The sequence below is a fragment of the Triticum aestivum genome, chromosome 1A (genome assembly GCF_018294505.1).
Source record: "Triticum aestivum cultivar Chinese Spring chromosome 1A, IWGSC CS RefSeq v2.1, whole genome shotgun sequence".
Lineage (NCBI taxonomy): Eukaryota > Viridiplantae > Streptophyta > Magnoliopsida > Poales > Poaceae > Triticum > Triticum aestivum.
In genome coordinates this window covers 507,048,480-507,066,306 of record NC_057794.1, presented here as the reverse complement: position 1 = coordinate 507,066,306, position 17,827 = coordinate 507,048,480, and the positions used below count along the sequence as shown (strand labels likewise).

General features: G+C 42.7%; 1 protein-coding gene across 7 annotated transcripts; it reads right to left on the bottom strand.

The window, feature by feature from the left end:
* Positions 1 to 8,726: 8,726 nt before the first annotated feature.
* LOC123061066 (serine/threonine-protein kinase Aurora-3) lies at positions 8,727 to 13,966 on the bottom strand. Of its 7 annotated transcripts, none has more exons than XM_044484016.1 (9): positions 13,678 to 13,966; positions 12,841 to 12,895; positions 12,580 to 12,703; positions 12,235 to 12,477; positions 11,377 to 11,472; positions 10,019 to 10,233; positions 9,857 to 9,929; positions 9,610 to 9,745; positions 8,727 to 9,218 (listed from the first exon to the last, which is right to left on the bottom strand). In XM_044484016.1, the coding sequence occupies exons 3-8, from the start codon at positions 12,673 to 12,675 to the stop codon at positions 9,635 to 9,637; spliced, it is 834 nt and encodes a 277-aa protein (XP_044339951.1). In that variant the 5' UTR covers positions 12,676 to 12,703; positions 12,841 to 12,895; positions 13,678 to 13,966; the 3' UTR covers positions 8,727 to 9,218; positions 9,610 to 9,634. The 7 variants fall into 7 exon arrangements, with proteins under 7 accessions (XP_044339951.1, XP_044339937.1, XP_044339944.1 ...); XM_044484002.1 differs by having other exon boundaries at positions 12,580 to 12,700; XM_044484009.1 differs by having other exon boundaries at positions 12,841 to 12,886.
* Positions 13,967 to 17,827: the final 3,861 nt, after the last annotated feature.

The following is a 17,827-nucleotide window of genomic DNA, read 5'->3' as shown; positions in this document are numbered from 1 at the left end:
ACACCCAAGGTGAATGGTTTATTGAATCTCGATCGTAGTGATACACATATTCATAATATTGAAGCCAAAAGATGCAAAGTTAATAATGATAGCGCAACTTATATGTGGCATTGCCGTTTAGGTCATATTGGTGTAAAGCGCATGAAAAAACTCCATGCTGATGGGCTTTTGGAATCACTTGATTATGAATCATTTGATGCTTGCAAACCATGGCTCGTGGGAAAGATGACTAAAACTCCGTTCTCTGGAACAATTGAGCAAGCAACTGACTTATTGGAAATAATACATACTGATGTATGCAATCCGATGAGTGTTGAGGCTCGCAGCGGGTATCGTTATTTTCTGACCTTCACAGATGATTTGAGCAGATATGGGTATATCTACTTGATGAAACATAAGTCTGAAACATTTGAAAGTTCAAAGAATTTCAGAGTGAAGTGGAAAATCATCGTAACAAGAAAATTAAATTTCTATGATTTGATCGTGGAGGAGAATATTTGAGTTACGAGTTTGGTATTCATTTGAAATAATGTGGAATAGTTTCGCAACTCACGCCACCTAGAACACCACAGCATAATGGTGTTTCCGAACGTTGTAACTGTACTTTATTAGATATGGTGCAATCTATGATGTCTCTTACAGATTTATCACTATCATTTTGGGGTTATGCATTAGAGATAGCTGCATTCACATTAAATATGGCACCATCTAAATCCGTTAAGACAACACCATATGAATTGTGGTTTAGCAAGAAACCTAAGCTGTCATTTCTTAAAGTTTGGGGCTATGATGCTTATGTGAAAAAGTTTCAACCTGATAAGCTCAAACCCAAATTAGAGAAATGCATCTTCATAGGATACCCAAACGAAACTATTGGGTACACCTTCTATCACAGATCCGAAGGCAAGATATTCATTGCTAAGAATGGATCCTTTCTAGAGAAGAAGTTTCTCTCGGAAGAAGTGATTGGGAGGAATGTAAAACTTGATGAGGTAATTATACCTTCTCCAGAATTGGAAAGTAGTTCATCACAGAAATCAGTTCTAGTGATTCCTACACCAATTGGTGAGGAAGTTAATGATGATGATCATGAAAATTCAGATCAAGTTACTACCGAACCTCGTAGGTCAACCAGAATATGTTCCGCACCAGAGTGGTACGGTAATCTTGTTCTGGAGGTCATGTTACTTGACCATGACGAACCTACGAACTATTAGGAAGCGATGATAAGCCCAGATTCCGTGAAATGGCTTGAAGCCATGAAATCCGAGATGAGATCCATGTATTAGAATAAATTATGGACTTTGATTGACTTACCCGTTGATCGGTGAGCCATTAAGAATAAATGGATTTTCAAGAGGAAGACGGACACTGGTAGTAGTGTTACTATCTACAAAGCTCGAATTGTTGCAAAAGGTTTTCGACAAGTTCAAGATGTTGACTACGATGAGATTTTCTCACTCGTAGTGATGCTTAAGTCTGTCCGAATCATGTTAGCAATTACCACATTTTATGAAATCTAGCAAATGGATGTCAAAACTGCATTCCTTAATGGATTTCTTAAAGAAGAGTTGTATGTGATGCAACAACAAGGTTTTGTCAATCCTAAAGGTGCTAACAAAGTGTGCAAGCTCCAGCGATCCATCTATGGACTGGTGCAAGCATCTTGGAGTTGGAATATATACTTTGATAAAGTGATCAAAGCATATGGTTTTATACAGACTTGCGGTGAAGCCTGTATTTACAAGAAAGTGAGTGGGAGCACTACAACATTTCTGATAAGTATATGTGAATGGCATATTGTTGATCGGAAATAATGTAGAATTTTCTAGAAAGCATAAAGGAGTGTTTGAAAAGAGTTTTTCAAAGAAAGACCTCAATGAAGCTACTTGCATATTGAGCATCAAGATCTATAGAGATAGATCAAGACGCTTGGTATATTTTCAATGAGTACATACCTTGACAAGATTTTGAAGTAGTTCAGAATGGAAAAGTCAAAGAAGGAGTTCTTGCCTGTGTTGTAAGGTGTGAAGTTTAGTAAAGACTCAAAACCCGACCATGCCAGAAAAATAGAAAGAGAATGAAAAGTCATTCCCTATGCCTTAGTCATAGGTTCTATAAAGTATGTTTGTTGGGGAACGTTGCAGAAAATTAAAAAAATTTCTACGGTTTCACCAAGATCCATCTATGAGTTCATCTAAGCAACGAGTCAAGGGAGTGAGTTTGCATCTACATACCACTTGTAGATCGAGTGCGGAAGCGTTCAAGGGGATGGTGATGATGGAGTCGTACTCGTCGTGATTCGGATCACCGATGACCAAGTGCTGAACGGACAGCACCTCCGCGTTCAACACACGTACGGGACGATCGACGTCTCCTCCGTCTTGATCCAGCAAGGAGGAAGGAGAGGTTGAGGAAGGCAGCTCCAATGGCAGCACGACGGCGTGGTGCAATTGGTGCAGCAGTACTCCGACAGGGCTTCGCCGAGCACGTACGGAGGAGGAGAGGTGTTGGGGAGGGGAGGGGCTGCGCCTTGGCTTGTCTTTTTTTTGCAGCCCTCCCCTCATCCCTCTATATATAGGGGAAGGGGCAAGGGGGGCCGGCCCTCTAGGGGAAACCCTAGAGGGGGGCAGCGGCCAAAGGGAGAGGGGAAAGAGGGGAGGCTTGCCCCCCAAGCTAGGGGGGCGCCCCCTTTAGGGTTTCCCCTCCCCTTGCCCTAGCCGCATGGGCCTAGGTGGGGAGGCGCGACCAGCCCACTAGGGGCTGGCTCCCTCTCCCACACAGCCCATGTGCCCCCCCCCCCCCCGGGAGGGGCGGCCCCACCCGGTGGACCCCCGGAACCCTTCCGGTGGCCCCCGTACAATACTGGTATGCCACCGAAACTTTCCGGTGTCCGTTTAACCACTTTCCTTATATAAATCTTTACCTCCGGGCCATTCCGGAACTCCTCGGGACGTCCGGGATCTCATCCGGGACTCCGAAAAACATTCGGTAATCACATACTTGTCTTCCTGATAACCCTAGCGTCACCGAACCTTAAGTGTGTAGACCCTACGGGTTCGGGAGACATGCAAACATGACCGAGACGACCTCAGGTCAATAACCAACAGCGGGATCTGGATACCTATGTTGGCTCCCACACGCTCCTCGATGTTGTCATCGGATGAACCATGATGTCGAGGATTCGATCAAACCCCGTATGCAATTCCCTTTGTCAATCGGTACGTTACATGCCCGAGACTCGATCGTCGGTATCCCAATACCTTGTTCAGTCTCGTTACCGGCAAGTCACTTTACTCGTACCGCAATGCATGATCCCGTGATCAAACACTTGGTCACTTTGAGCTCATTGTGATGATGCATTACCGAGTGGGCCCAAAGATACCTCTCCGTCATACGGAGTGACAAATCCCAGTCTCGATCTGTGTCAACCCAACAGAGACTTTCGGAGATACCTGTAGTGCACCTTTATAGTCACCCAGTTACGTTGTGACGTTTGGTACACCCAAAGCACTCTTACGGTATCCGGGAGTTACACGATCTCATGGTCTAAGGAATAGATACTTGACATTGAAAAAGCTCTAGCAAAACGAACTACACGATCTTGTGCTATGCTTAATATTGGGTCTTGTCCATCACATCATTCTCCTAATGATGTGATCCCATTATCAACGACATCCAATGTCCATAGCCAGGAAACCATGACTATCTGTTGATCACAACGAGCTAGTCAACTAGAGGCTCACTAGGGACATATTGTGGTGTATGTATTCACACGTGTATTACGATTTCCGGATAATACAGTTATAGCATGAATAAAAGACAACTATCATGAACAAAGAAATATAATAATAATCCTTTTATTATTGCCTCTAGGGCATATTTCCAACAATGTTATGCTGTGTACCAGACCTATTGTGTATCTCACCATAAGTTTGGCAAGAGGGTATAATAGTGATCCAGGAGTGGATCACTGGACAACGGTAAAAAATATCCTTAGTGGAATAAGGAAATGTTTCTCGGTTATGGAGGTGACAAAAAGTTCGTCATAAAGAGTTACGTCGATGCAAGCTTTGACACCGATCTGGATGACTCTAAGTCTCGATCTAGATACATATCGAAAGTGGGCGCAATTAGCTAGAGTAGCTCCGTGCAAAGCATTGTAGACATAGAAAATTTGCAAAATACATACGGATCTGAATGTGGCAGACCTGTTGACTAAATTTCTCTCACAAGCAAAACATGATCACTCTTTGGGTGTTAATCACGTAGCGATGTGAACTAGATTATTGACTCTAGTAAACCATTTGGGTGTTAGTCACATGGAGATGTGAACTAATCACATAAAGATGTGAACTATTGGTGTTAAATCACATGACGATGTGAACTAGATTATTGACTCTAGTGCAAGTGGGAGACTGAAGGAAATATGCCCTAGAGGCAATAATAAAGTTGTTATTTATATTTCCTAATATCATGATAAATGTTTATTATTCATTCTAGAATTGTATTAACCGGAAACTTAGTACATGTGTGAATACATAGACAAACAGAGTGTCCCTAGTATGCCTCTACTTGACTAGCTCGTTAATCAAAGATGGTTAAGTTTCCTAGCCATGGACATGTGTTGTCATTTGATGAATGAGATCACATCATTAGAGAATGATGTGATGGATAAGACCCGAATACCGCAGGAACACCTCTGACTATGAGATTATTGCTACTGCTTTCTTCATAACTTATACATGTTCCTCTGACTATGAGATTATGCAACTCCCGAATACCGCAGGAACACCTTGTGTGCTATCAAACTTCACAACGTAAATGGGTGATTATAAAGATGCTCTACAAGTGTCTCCGATGGTGTTTGTTGAGTTGGCATAGATCGAGATTAGGATTTGTCACTCCGTGTATCGGAGAGGTATCTTCGGGCCCTCTCGGTAATGCACATCACTATAAGCCTTGCAAGCAATGTGACTAATGAGTTAGTTACAGGATGTTGCATTACGGAATGAGTAAAGAGACTTGCCGGTAACGAGATTGAACTAGGTATTGAGATACCGACGATCGAATCTCGGGCAAGTAACATATCGATGACAAAGGGAACAATGTATGTTGTTATGCGGTTTGACTGATAAAGATCTTCGTAGAATATGTAGGAACCAATATGAGCATCCAGGTTCCGCTATTGGTTATTGACCGAAGATGTGTCTCGGTCATGTCTACATAGTTCTTGAACCCGTAGGATCCGCATGCTTAACGTTCTGTGACGATTTGTATTATGAGTTATGTGATTTGATGATCGAAGTTTGTTCGGAGTCCCATATGAGATCGGGGACATGACGAGGAGTCTCGAAATGGTCGAGACGTAAAGATTGATGTATTGGAAGGCTATATTCAGACATCGGAAAGGTTCCGAGTGATTCGGGTATTTTTCGGAGTACCGGAGAGTTGCGGGAATTTGTATTGGGCCTTAATGGGTCATACGGGAAAGGAGAGAAAGGCCTCAAGGGTGGTCGCGCCCCTTCCCCATGGACTGGTCTGAATTGGACTAGGGAAAGGGGCGCCCCCTTCCTTCCTTCTCCTTCCCCCTTCCCTTTTTCCTATTCCATGTGGGAGGTGGAATCCTACTAGGACTAGGGAGTCCTAGTAGGACTCCACACTTTGGGCGCACCCTATGAGGGCCGGCCACCTCCTCCCTCCATCCTTTATATACGTGGCCAGGGGGCACCCCATCGACACACAAGTTGATCATTGATCTCTTAGCCATGTGTGGTGCCCCCCTCCACCATAATCCACCTCGGTCATATCGTAGCGGTGCTTAGGTGAAGCCCTGTTCCGGTAGCATCATCATCACCGCCATCACGTCGTCGTGCTGATGAAGCTCTTCCTAGACACTCTGCTGGATCGTGAGTTCGTGGGACCTCACCGAGCCGAACGTGTGCAGATCACGGAGGTGCCGTACTTTCGGTACTAGGATCGGTCGATCGTGAAGACGTACGACTACACCAACCGTGTTGTCATAACGCTTCCGCTTACGGTCTACGAGGGTACGTGGACAACACTCTTCCCCTCTCGTTGCTATGCATCACCATGATCTTACGTGTGCGTAGGAAATTTTTAAAATTACTGCGTTTCCCAACAGAATAACCAAAAGGGTAGCATGGAGGTGGAGCTTTGCTTTAGAGAAAATTCCCCACATGTTTTTTTTAATCAATAAGCCTGGCAAAGGCAGCGTATCTGCAAGAGGATGCGGTCGACCCATACACCTAAGTGATGTTGAAGTGAACGTCGGAGTCCCTAATGTGGATCATGGCCAAGAGGAACCATGTGGTGGTGGTGATGCTTGGGATATCCACCATGAGTTCATTCCACATCAAGAGGATCCCCCATCTAGTACCATTGCCGGTCTTTGTGCAAAGCTTCAAAGTCTATTTCGCCGAGGCAGGGTGCAGTAAATTGTTCTACATTGTCAAGTTATGTTTCTTGAAGACAAACGACATGACACGAGGAAGCGGCAATGGTCTCGTTGAGGATTGTGTATCGTCAAGTTTTGTTTCTTTGATTGGCGATTAAAAACAACATCTTGACTAAAGATAATCCATAGGATGGATTAACAGTAAAGTTTGCCCCCTTTGCCCAAAGAAGAAAGCATAGATCATCTCTTATTTGACTGTTTTGTTGCTAGGCTTCTCTGGAGATTATTGCAACGTGCATGTAACATGAGATGTGTGCCAAAAGATCCGAGACAATATTTTGAAAAGTTTGCTGAGAAGTTTTCCAAAGAACTTAAATATTTTAGTTTCTCTGGGATTACTTATGTGTATTGGGTTATTTGGAAGAGCACAAATAATATATGTTTCAGAGGCAATAGAATCAATGATTCTTTGCATTGATTCATCTAACATGTTACTGGATTAACTCTTGGTCGATCTTAGAGAGCAAGCATGAAAATCTAAATGTAGCGACGTGGGGAGCAAAGCTTATAAATCACATAGCAAATGAGATCTTTCGGGCATCAAAGGGATGTCGCTCAGTTGTGATGTGATGGACTGACAAGGGCTTCTTCCATCTCAATCTTGTCATAGCTGAATTTTGGCATCAAACATTTTACCAACAAAACACGTCATTCACTTGTTCTGTAAAAAACATGACATGGCATTCCAATCTATGAGGAATTTGACAAAGGAATCTAAATCTAAAAATTACAATAATCTTGCTAGATTGTTTCCTCCTGGTTATGCCGGCCACTTTGTGGCTGTGTAGTTGACGCAAATGCAAATTATAAACCGTGAACGGTTTTCCGCCTTAAAATAGCCAAGGCACACGTAGTTCTGTCTGGACTCTGGACCTCCGTCCCGCTATAAACCGCTGGTGATACCACGTCCAGTCAGTCGTCCGCCCATGCTCCAGAGCAACCCCTCGCTCCCATTCCGTCGAGCCCACCGAGCAACGCCACCCATGGCCGCTCCACAAGAAGACGCGCCGGTGTCGGCCGAGCCGTCGTCACGGGAAACCAGCAGCAGCCCGCCGCGGGCGCGGGCGCCGCGCCGGCCGGACATGGGCAGCGGATGCGCCGCGCTGTGCTTCCACCTCCCACGCCGCTCCAAGAAGAAGCAGCCCCCGCTGGCGAAGCTGAGCTCCGGCAAGAGCGTGGACGAGGCCGCCGCCGCCGCCGACGCGTCCGCGTCCCAGCGCGTCACCTTCCTGGCGTCGGCGTCGCTCTCCACGTGGTGGCCGTCGTCCCCGACCGCGTCCGGCTCGCCACCCGGCAGCGGAGACGTGGCGTGGAGGAGGTCTTCCTCGTCGGCGCGGGGCGGGAGCGGCGGCGGCGCCGGGAGGAGGGCGCTGTCGTCGTCCTTCTCGTACTGGCGCCGGTCGCAGCACTTGTCGTCCCGCGTCATGCCGCACGGCGGCGGCGCGGCGTCCGCGCGCGTGTCCTTCTCCTTCCCGTCGTCGCCCGTGTCCGTGTCCTCCTGCATGAGCACGCCCAAGATATCGCACGGGTGCGATCAGGAGTAGGCGGCACGCACGCACGAACTCAACGATCCGTTGAGACTCCGTTCCGTTCTGCATCGTACATCGATCTTGTACGCCGGTGTACTACCGTGTTGTACGTACGTAAACTGCTGATCTCTGGATAGTTTCATACGCTGGTGTGCGTCATGATCGTGCGTGAGCTTGATTTTGATTGATCATTTTGGAACTTGCGTCATTATTTCGTGCTACTGTTCTCTGTCTACGGCTCACGAGAAACGGTCAGGCCGTAGTTGGCGTCAGGACTAATCATCGTGGGGAGGTGTTAAGATATTTGGAGCACGTACACTTCATTCTTTTATTTATAATACCAGTATAAGTATATTTTCATGACCTTGGACGCACGTACAAAGGTGGAATCGAATCCATGGACGTGATCTAGCACGACGACCAGCATTATTGCGGGTCTTGACGAAGCTGAGCTGCATAACCTACGCAGATGTAGTCGCTGGCTCGTCGCGCTAAGAAACTCCATTCTTCTTTGTAAACAAGGACAGGAGAGAGATATTCCGTTGCTAAAGAAAATTTCACCGGAGAATTGCGGTCAGACAGTTGCTCTCCAGATTGATCGGCGACCACGTCGTGTATGGCAGCTACCATCGGTACTTGTCCTGGTTGGAAAAAGATTCATTCACAGAGGACAATACAGCTCTTCCTTCATCCAGGAAGAGGAGCAAAGAGAAGAACTGTTTCGCTGGCAACTATAGTCGCCTGACCCATTGCTGAAATTTTGTACATAAACAATCAATTACAAGCTTGTTATATAATTCTCACAGCTACAGATAATATCAGGGCCCAATCCAAGGCACCTGCAAGACAACTCTAACGCATGGAAGACTACAAATGTCCACAACATTGTTAACCTGGCTACCTATCAAAATGTCCGGCATATTGCTTATGAAGAAAATTCTTGCCACTCATTATACGCCTTGCCTCTTGTATATTACTAATAGTGTTACAAAGAAAATGACTAGGGAGTTTTACAACTGGGCAGAACATGACTAGCCATATCAGCAAGGTTGGGAGTTGGGACAAGATTCAACTCTCTCCCAATCTCCTTTGTAATTGTATTTAAGTTTTGAATTCAAACAACAAATAAGAGGAGGCCGCAAAAGACCACACAGTAACATCAAATGACATATCCTGCACAGGAACATTGCTCCCAGACGTTATCAAGAAATCTGCAGTATGAATTTAAGGTGGCATCAGAGCATGTTATATAAATTGATTAAATCATGTTGGAACTGTATTTCAGACAGGGTAACCAAGCTGGATATGAAAATGTACTGCAACATACTTGCTGATACACTCTTGAGTTTGCATTTCCGAGTGATTATTCTGGTATAGCAAAACATATGCTACGCTATCAATATAACAGATTTTTTTTCTAGAAATTGATCCCAGAACGTTGAATTTGTTGAAGTGTTCAACAGAATTTACCGCTTAAACTTATCTTGATTAGCAAATGTATTGTATTAAGATTTCTGAGTACAGTACAGGATTATAGGCTGACCAGTAATTCGATTGCAAAATAGCATGCATATTCAGTTAGCCTTTTAGTGAAACACATACGTGAACTTCCCAAGGAGCTTAGGCACTAGTTCTTTTGCTCAATGCAACTCCCTGAAGGTTCTGCATTCTTTACAATCCATGGATGCTTCAAAATATCGTCAAGAGAAATCCTTTTGCTTGAATCCTTCACTAACAGCTGCATACAAAATTCATACTCTCAACTTCATCTCCATAGGATATAAGAACCCATTACCCCCCCCCCCCCCCCCCCCCCCAAAAAAAGAGATACCAATATTTCAAATGTTACCTTGCAAATGAGATCCTTGGCATCTGCAGATATGTCATGAGTTTTAGGGAACAGCAAGTCCACTTTGACTATCCTGCTCAAAATTAATGTTCCAGAGAATGTGTATCAAAGGAAGACCAGGCAAAACACACACTGTAGCTACAGAAACATTGTAGCTCTTACCTCATCAGGGTATCTTGCTGTTCTGCAGCTTCAAAGGGTGGCGAGCCATACAAAAACTCGTAGCACAGGATTCCTAAAGTCCAGTTGTCAACAGCGTAATCGTGAGCCTTTTTCTCTACCATCTCTGGTGCCAGGTAATCTATTGTGCCACAGAGTGTGTGACGTTTAGCATTTGATCGAACCGCCCATCCAAAGTCTGCAATTTTAAGTCGGCCCTGCAAAATGGAAATTAAGTAACTTTTATAAATAGATTAAAAAAACTCAGCATCTTATGGACAGAGAAAGAGTTAAAAGTGTCAACAGCAATCAGCTCTCACATACCAATGTGGACAGCACAACAAATGATGGTCTTTACTATAGTTTCTTACTCATATGGATGTGGACAGCACAACTAATAAGGTGTCTGACAGTATTTGATAGTCTCTATTGCGACATAAGTAGCTCCTCAGTAATCTCGAGGAAGGTATACAGGACATGCATCTACAAAGTAACCAGGTGTTTACAATCATAAATACTACGCAAGTGCAAATCAGCATAATCATGTACGACCAGCAGTATTTACCTGCAAAACGTGTACTATTAGTCAAAGAAAAGAAATGGGGCGCCCATGTACATTGGTGGACAGCGCATTCGAGTTTTAAAACTTTGGGATGTCAAATATTACACTGCACTCTTTCACTTACAAATAATTATAGAGTAAGATACCATGTATCTGCTATTTCGTCTCTGTTATACAGCTAACTGAAAAATACAAGCTATGTCTGCCATAACCTCAAATTTCTCTTCAATTGGATTAATCACCAATAGTCATAAGTTGCAAACACACGAGATGTATAGTGCTTTCACAAATGTATAGCTCCTGAAATTCTCCACATATATCTTCATAAACTTTCAGCCTAAAAGGATATCTTGATAGTTTATGCTTGCAGTAAGGCCAAGGCAAATGGGATCTATTGTCTCTTTTATCTGATCTCACAAGTAATTTTCACATATCGTCCATATCTATAAGTAAAAAAACTAATCACAATGCACAAACATGCATTCCCACTCTTCCAAGAAACATACATGCATTTCATTAGAGCACAAAATGGTACTAAAATTACTGCAGCAATGCATGGGTCCAATTATTGTTTAATCCATCTGTTGGTAGGCATAATTTACTTTCCACAAAAAAAAGGTAGGCTAATTTACAGCAATGATGTAGTTGAATTCCATGTTGTTGATAAACATGGATGGCCAAGAAATAAACAGTACATTTATCACTGGCATATCAAAATATTGCCCTATTTAATTTCTCAAAATAAGCACTCTGATACGATAACACATTGGGTGCAGCAGCTGCATGCAGAAGAACCAACCTCAATATCAAGGAGCAAATTTTCCGGCTTGATGTCCCTGTGAATTACCTGCTTCTTGTGACAGTACGCCAGTGCACCAGCAAGGCTTGCTACATACTAAAGCAAAAGAAAATGAATTGGATTAACAGAAAATCCAGCACAACAATGGTAAGTCAGAAGAAAAGCAACATAGGTCCATCATGTTTGACAGCCTCATGTGCAGTATATCACAAACAGAGTACATGTCATACTAAGCAGACTGTTTGTTTGACTCATTACTGTTCAGAATATAGAAATACGATTTACTGTGTTAGGATCTTCGGGTTGGATGGTTTAGATCTCAGACTGGGTTAGAAGTGTCACTCTTGAGATGGGCTTTGTGTACAGAAAATGACAGATTTTCTCCACTCCATCGTTTATGAAAGAGGGTGGGTGAGGCTTTTGCCTTGTGTTTCTAAAGATGATCTGGAGTTCTTAAGAAGTTCTTCATCTTGCAGTGATGTACAGAGATCCATCATACCGAAATAAAATGAATAACTCATGCCAAAATCCTTAACGATCAGACAGTTTACTAATTTCAACAAGGCATGACTAAACACATAGTATTGTTTTAGAACACCTACTAACAAATATGCTAAGGTAGAGACACTACCCTTTTCATTGATCTTCTCACATGACCTCAATCAAAGTAAATACTTCACCAATGAAATGCTAGACAAAGTCCTCTATCGATTTTATAGGCATTTCTGTGGGGCGGTCAGAGCTCAAAACGTTCAAGCTTCATCGCAGATTGCGAATAACAACTGGGTTGATCGAATCAATAAACGCCGCGCGGCTGGGAGAAAGTAAGACGGCAGGAAAGGGATGGGGAGGGCTCACGGTGGCGGCGGTCCGCTCCGAGAAGTGGCCGACGCTGCGGAGGAGCTTGTAGAGCTCTCCGCGGGCGGCATACTCGAGGACGAGGACGACTCGCTCGGCGTCGTGGAACCAGGCGAAGAGTCGGAGCACGTTGGGGTGGTCAAGGCCATGCTGGATCTCGATCTCCCGCCGCAGGTGCGCGTGGAACCGGTACTTCTGCAGCTTCGCTTTGTATGTCACCTTGAGCGCCACCACGTAGCCGCTCTGGATCGCCGAAGTTTTCCGCCATGTTAGCTCCATCAGAGTTGAAGTATTCTGGGGAAATCCAAGTTTGAAGGTTCGGGGGCTAGGGTTTCAAGGGTCTACCTGCTTCTCGCGGCCGAGATAGACCTTGCCGAACTTGCCCTCGCCGATGAACTTGCCGATCTCGAAGTCGGAGAGGCTCCACTCCGGCCGCTCCATTAGAGGGGCGAGGACGACGGAGGCGCTGCTGGTTGGTGGAGAGACGTTAAATGCAACGATAGGGATACGTAAATTCACCATTTCAGAAAATCGCCCATACAGGGATACATTCTACTTTATTCAGTTCGCAAAAGAAATGTATAAAAGCTAGGAACGGCAGATTACCTCCTTGTTTTCTCTCCAAGCCTCTCCAATTGACAATGTTGATGCCCTGTTCAAACTCCAAGTTCCAAAGGTATAGAATTAGACTTTTAGTAAGTGTAAAATGAATATGGAGCAGCAAATCAAATAATTAGTTAGCTGGACATCTATCATGGCATAATACGAAAGGTGGAACCTGAAGATCAATCAGCTAACATGCAAAAGGGGAAACAATAACTTTAGGTCTGACTGTTAAAATCAACAACACAGTGTAACAGTACCACTGTATTCCCAATCCTAAACAAGATTTGCGACATCTATCATGCCAACAATACCACCAGTACTAATGTGTTAACCAATTTCGGCCAGTATAACCAAGACAAGGCTCCTGCTCTCTCAAAATTGCATCTTACTGCTAAGCTTTGGTTTCAGGTTAAGACGGTGCAGATAAAACAACTTAAGCTTTCCATTGCATATATCGCCAGTCATTGCACGTTCCACCGCTAACATGTTCAAATAACAACATTTTCTCATCTGAAAAAAATAAATCAAACTACAATCTGTAAACATTTGCCCCTACAAGCATTATCACAAACACCTGTGAGGCAAAATCCTTCCACATATAAACCTGAGCATGCACTGGAAAAATCATGCAGCAAGTATCCAATATCCATTCTACAGCAAGTATTCATCCGATACAATATCCAATCTACAGCAAGTATTCATCCGATACAATATCCAATCTACAGCAAGTTTTCATCCGATACAAAAAATCAGGAAAAAAATTTGAACAGACAGAGGATGCAAGAGGAAGGAGGGAGGGGGGCGACGGAAGAGGGAGGAAGAAGGAGTGCTGTCTACCTGCCTATGGACTGGTCGCCGGCGTAGCTCCGGGAGGAGGCGTTGCTGGGCGGGAGGCGCTGCTGGTGGGAGCGGCTGCTCGACGGAGGGAGGCGCTGCCGGGCTCCTGTGCCGGCGGCGGGGCAGCGGAGGCTTCGGCCGGCTGGGCGCGCCGCGGCGTCGGGCTGGCAGTCGTGGCAGCAGGCCGCCGGCGGCTGGGAACCCCTAGCTGTCGCGCTCGGGAAGGAGGCCTCTCTGGCGTTCGCTCGGGAGGGAGTGCCGGAACTGCTGCACGTACGAAACTTCCATTTCCGATTTGGGTAGATGCAAGATCCAGTGAGGCAGTTTATTTTGAATCGTCGTACAATGGTCGTACGGGTATCAGCACTCAACGGTTTGATACGTGGTGTCGGACAAGGACTGGTATCCAAAAGAGAGAAGTGCATACTTCAACCCCGAATTTTTGCCCTAGTCGAATTTACAATCCTGAACTCGAATACCATCTAAATTACAACCCCTAACTCTTAAAACCGGTCATAATTCAACCCTTCTCTTCCTATTGACCGGTTTTGACCTAGTTGACCGGATTTTGACCCGTTGACTAGTTAACAGTAAATTTTAAAAAATAAAAAATATAAAAATCACAAATAATTTATTTTTTTCACAAGGTGAACAGTAAATTTTAAAAAGTAAAAAATTCAAAAAGTAATTTTGATTTTTTCACCGTCTGAACAGTAAATTCAAAAAACAAAAAAAATTTAAAAAAAAATATTTTTTGCATGGAAGATGTATCAATGTGTGAGGTCCATGCCAATTTTCATCGTGTTCGGACATCTAAGTAGCTCTCAGCCAAAAAATAAAATCAGCCCGAACAATGCACGACAGTTAACTATTTCACAGACTCCACATTTGTCTTTTTTTTGAGAGCTACTCAAATGTCCAAACAAGCTAAAAAATTGTAACTTAAAAAAAATACTATTCACCATGTGAAAAAAAATAAGAAATAGATTTTTTTTTTAATTTACTGTTCACTTAGTCAACGGGTCAAAACCGGTCAACTTGGTCAAAACCGGTCAAGAGGTAGTGAAGGGTTGAGTCCTGACCGGTTTTGAGAGTTGGGGGTTGTAATTTAGACGGTATTGAAGTTCAGGATTGTAAATTAGACTAAGGCAAGAGTTTAAGATTGAAATATGTACTTCTCTCTATCCAAAACAATAAGGTGTGCATCGAGGCCCTTCATTGGGCGTGTCCACGTCGGACTAGCTAGGGACAAAAAACACTTCCGACGACGTGGGATAGGAACGGTGTTCTGTGCGGCTGAGCTGTAATTGGTTAGGAGAGAATGAAATATCTCCCCAGATACACCCTCCCCCCATGAAGCACGCAATCCCCTTTCCCCTTCCTCGTGTTGGAGAGAATCGAGAGAGAGGAGCGAATGGAAAACAGATATATGAATGAACCGTTATTCTATTGATTGAAGATTGGGGTATTTATACCCAGTTTACAAGGCGGTTACAAAAGGAGGCAGTTGCCAAAAGTGGCACCGACATAGCAGTGATTAATAGTTAATTAACCTAATTAATTAATTCCTAACACTCCCCCTAATCAATGCTTGTCTTTGTGAATATACATCATCTTGATAGACTCCTCCTAGTATGTATTTGCCTTGAACGTTCATCATCTTCATTTTGAAAGTCTCCTCCAAAAACCCTGTGGGAAAAATATGAGGAGAATAGTGCAGATATGTTGCTAAAACTCCTTTAAACCCAGTGGGAAAAATAATAAGGAGAAAATGATGCAACATATAATGATTATTGTCTCTTGATAACTCATATGATAAAAACCTTTGAAGAAGGAGAAAAATCATCGATGAGTTTAGAGAACAATTAATATGTCTTGAGTACTTTCTTTAAAAACCCCGATAGGGAAAAAAGAAAGTATGACATGCCTCGTTAAAAACCGTTATGAGAAACTTTGAGAGAAAACTCATAAAGGAAAAGAGTGCGATTATATATGCCATCGAAAACTCCTTTAAAACCCAATGGGAAAAATATAAGGAGAAAATGATATGACATATATGAACACTTGTATCTATATTGTCTCATTAAAAACCTTTTATGAGAAACCATTAGGGAAAAACTCGTGAAGGGAAAAAGAGTACAATATATGTAATCTGATGTTTGTTAACAGGTTATACTTTGGGAGATTACTCCCCCTGAACTTTGCAAATCTGGAGGATGTCTCATATCAATTACATTGACATGATCATGACATTATGAATAATATGTCGGTTTTTCCAATATTTTGTTTGCAAACTATTTCATCACTTTTCTATAATTCATGAGGATAAGTGATCTCGAGCAATGTGCTTTGTGATATTGCTCTTCATATAACCTGTATGTATTGAGTAATACAAGTGGTAGCATCTTGATAAATCAAGTTATGTTACTCTGATGAATCTCAACCACATGGTTTTGAGTGTGGTTAATCATTCTGCTAAGCCAACCATATTTTCAATGCCTTTAGATAAAGTAATTATGTCAGAATGATAAGGGGAAGTAGCCATTAATTCTATTATATGAATTCCATAAGAAGGCTATTCCATCAAATTCAGTCATTGATATGGCTTTGTTGGGATCAAGTAAAGAGCCAATATCATGGTCAAATCTTGATTTTCCTGATGGAATTGTTCAAGATTTATTATGAACTTGAGATATAAGTTAATATTCCTCATATCGACCATATACGTTTTGTTGGTGTGATATATCCACATTGAACTTCTCAAATATGTTTTGGATATATGTAGACTGATATGTATTCTTGAGAGAATGCTCAAGTTGTAAACTTAAGCTAAATTTGGTTTAATCCAAATTTTCCGCCTTGAGATGATTTTGTATATGTTTAGGTCTTGTATAGACATTGATGATGAAGTCATCGATATACACTAAGTGATATAAGGAAAACAAATTTTGGATTTCCTTATTAACACAGAAGTAATCATCATTCTTTGAGTAATCCCTTTGAAGAAGGAACTCATTTAGTCGGTAGTACCATATGATTTCCGACTATTTCAAGTCATAGAGTGACTTTGAAGTTTTACACAAAACATGCTACGATTTATCTTTGGATTCGGAATTTTAAGCCCTTCAGGAACTTTAAAATAGATATCCGAAATGAGTGATCCATATGAGTATGTAGTCACTGCATCCATTAACTGCATGGTATTATTCGTACTGCCTATGATATTTAGTATCGAAACATAATTCCACTAATACCAGAAGGGTATGTCACATCGTGATCGATGTCGGATCTCTGCGTGAACCCTTTTGCTACAAGCCTCGCTTTCTCACCACCTCATTGACTTTGTCTATGAATGAGAAGTTTTTAGTATTCCATATGGAAGATACTTATGAGGAGTAGGTATTACTGCAGTAAATACCACTCATTTGTTGAGCGAGTGCTATCCTTCATTACTTGCTTCCTTTTTATGTGAACCAATATGAGTGCAAGAGGCACTCTACCATGGATTTTGGTTCTGGGCCCAAAAGGTTTTAGCAATTTGAGAAGAAATATATGTCGACAAATGTAGTCTTTAGTTTATATGATCCTGATGGAATCATTGAAGTTTGTGGATAAAATATGTACTCCTTTTTAACTCCTTGTGATTTCCTACAACAAATGGAGTCAAGGTGTTTCGATGTCCCGGCACCAAAACATTTGTGCACCTTTATGCCGGGCATTGGATGATGAGCATCCAGTGAGGTGTCTTTCAACTTGATGTTGAATTACATTTACTAGTTGAGGATGTGATTTCCTCTGTTTCCGCGGAAGCATATGAGAAGTTATATCTCGTATTGTCAGATTTTCTCCCCTCTTGCTCTCATTTGGGGAGAAGAGTGGTTTATCAGGTACCTCCACTCTTCTGACACTTTACTGCAGGAATATATAATTTAGTAACACCTTGTCATCAGTAAATGTATGTGGCAGATTTGCAATGTGTTGCAAATATATAATTCTCTAAACTTCTAGTTCAGATTCTTTGAGACGTGGATATAAGGATTGAATGTCAATAACATTTCTAATTTATTTTTTCAGCATTCTTTGTGGTACTTATCTCCCCCTAATGCCGAAAATATCCTTATTGCTGATGCAATCAGCGTACGGACTATGA

Coding starts and splice junctions, on each gene's coding strand:
- LOC123061066 (XM_044483980.1), bottom strand. CDS start 12,756: ATGGTGAATTTACGTATCCCTATCGTTGCATTTAACGTCTCTCCACCA. Junction 12,478..12,579: donor ATCTCGGCCGCGAGAAGCAG/GTAGACCCTTGA, acceptor TCGGCGATCCAG/AGCGGCTACGTGGTGGCGCT. Junction 11,473..12,234: donor CGGAGCGGACCGCCGCCACC/GTGAGCCCTCCC, acceptor CTTTTGCTTTAG/TATGTAGCAAGCCTTGCTGG.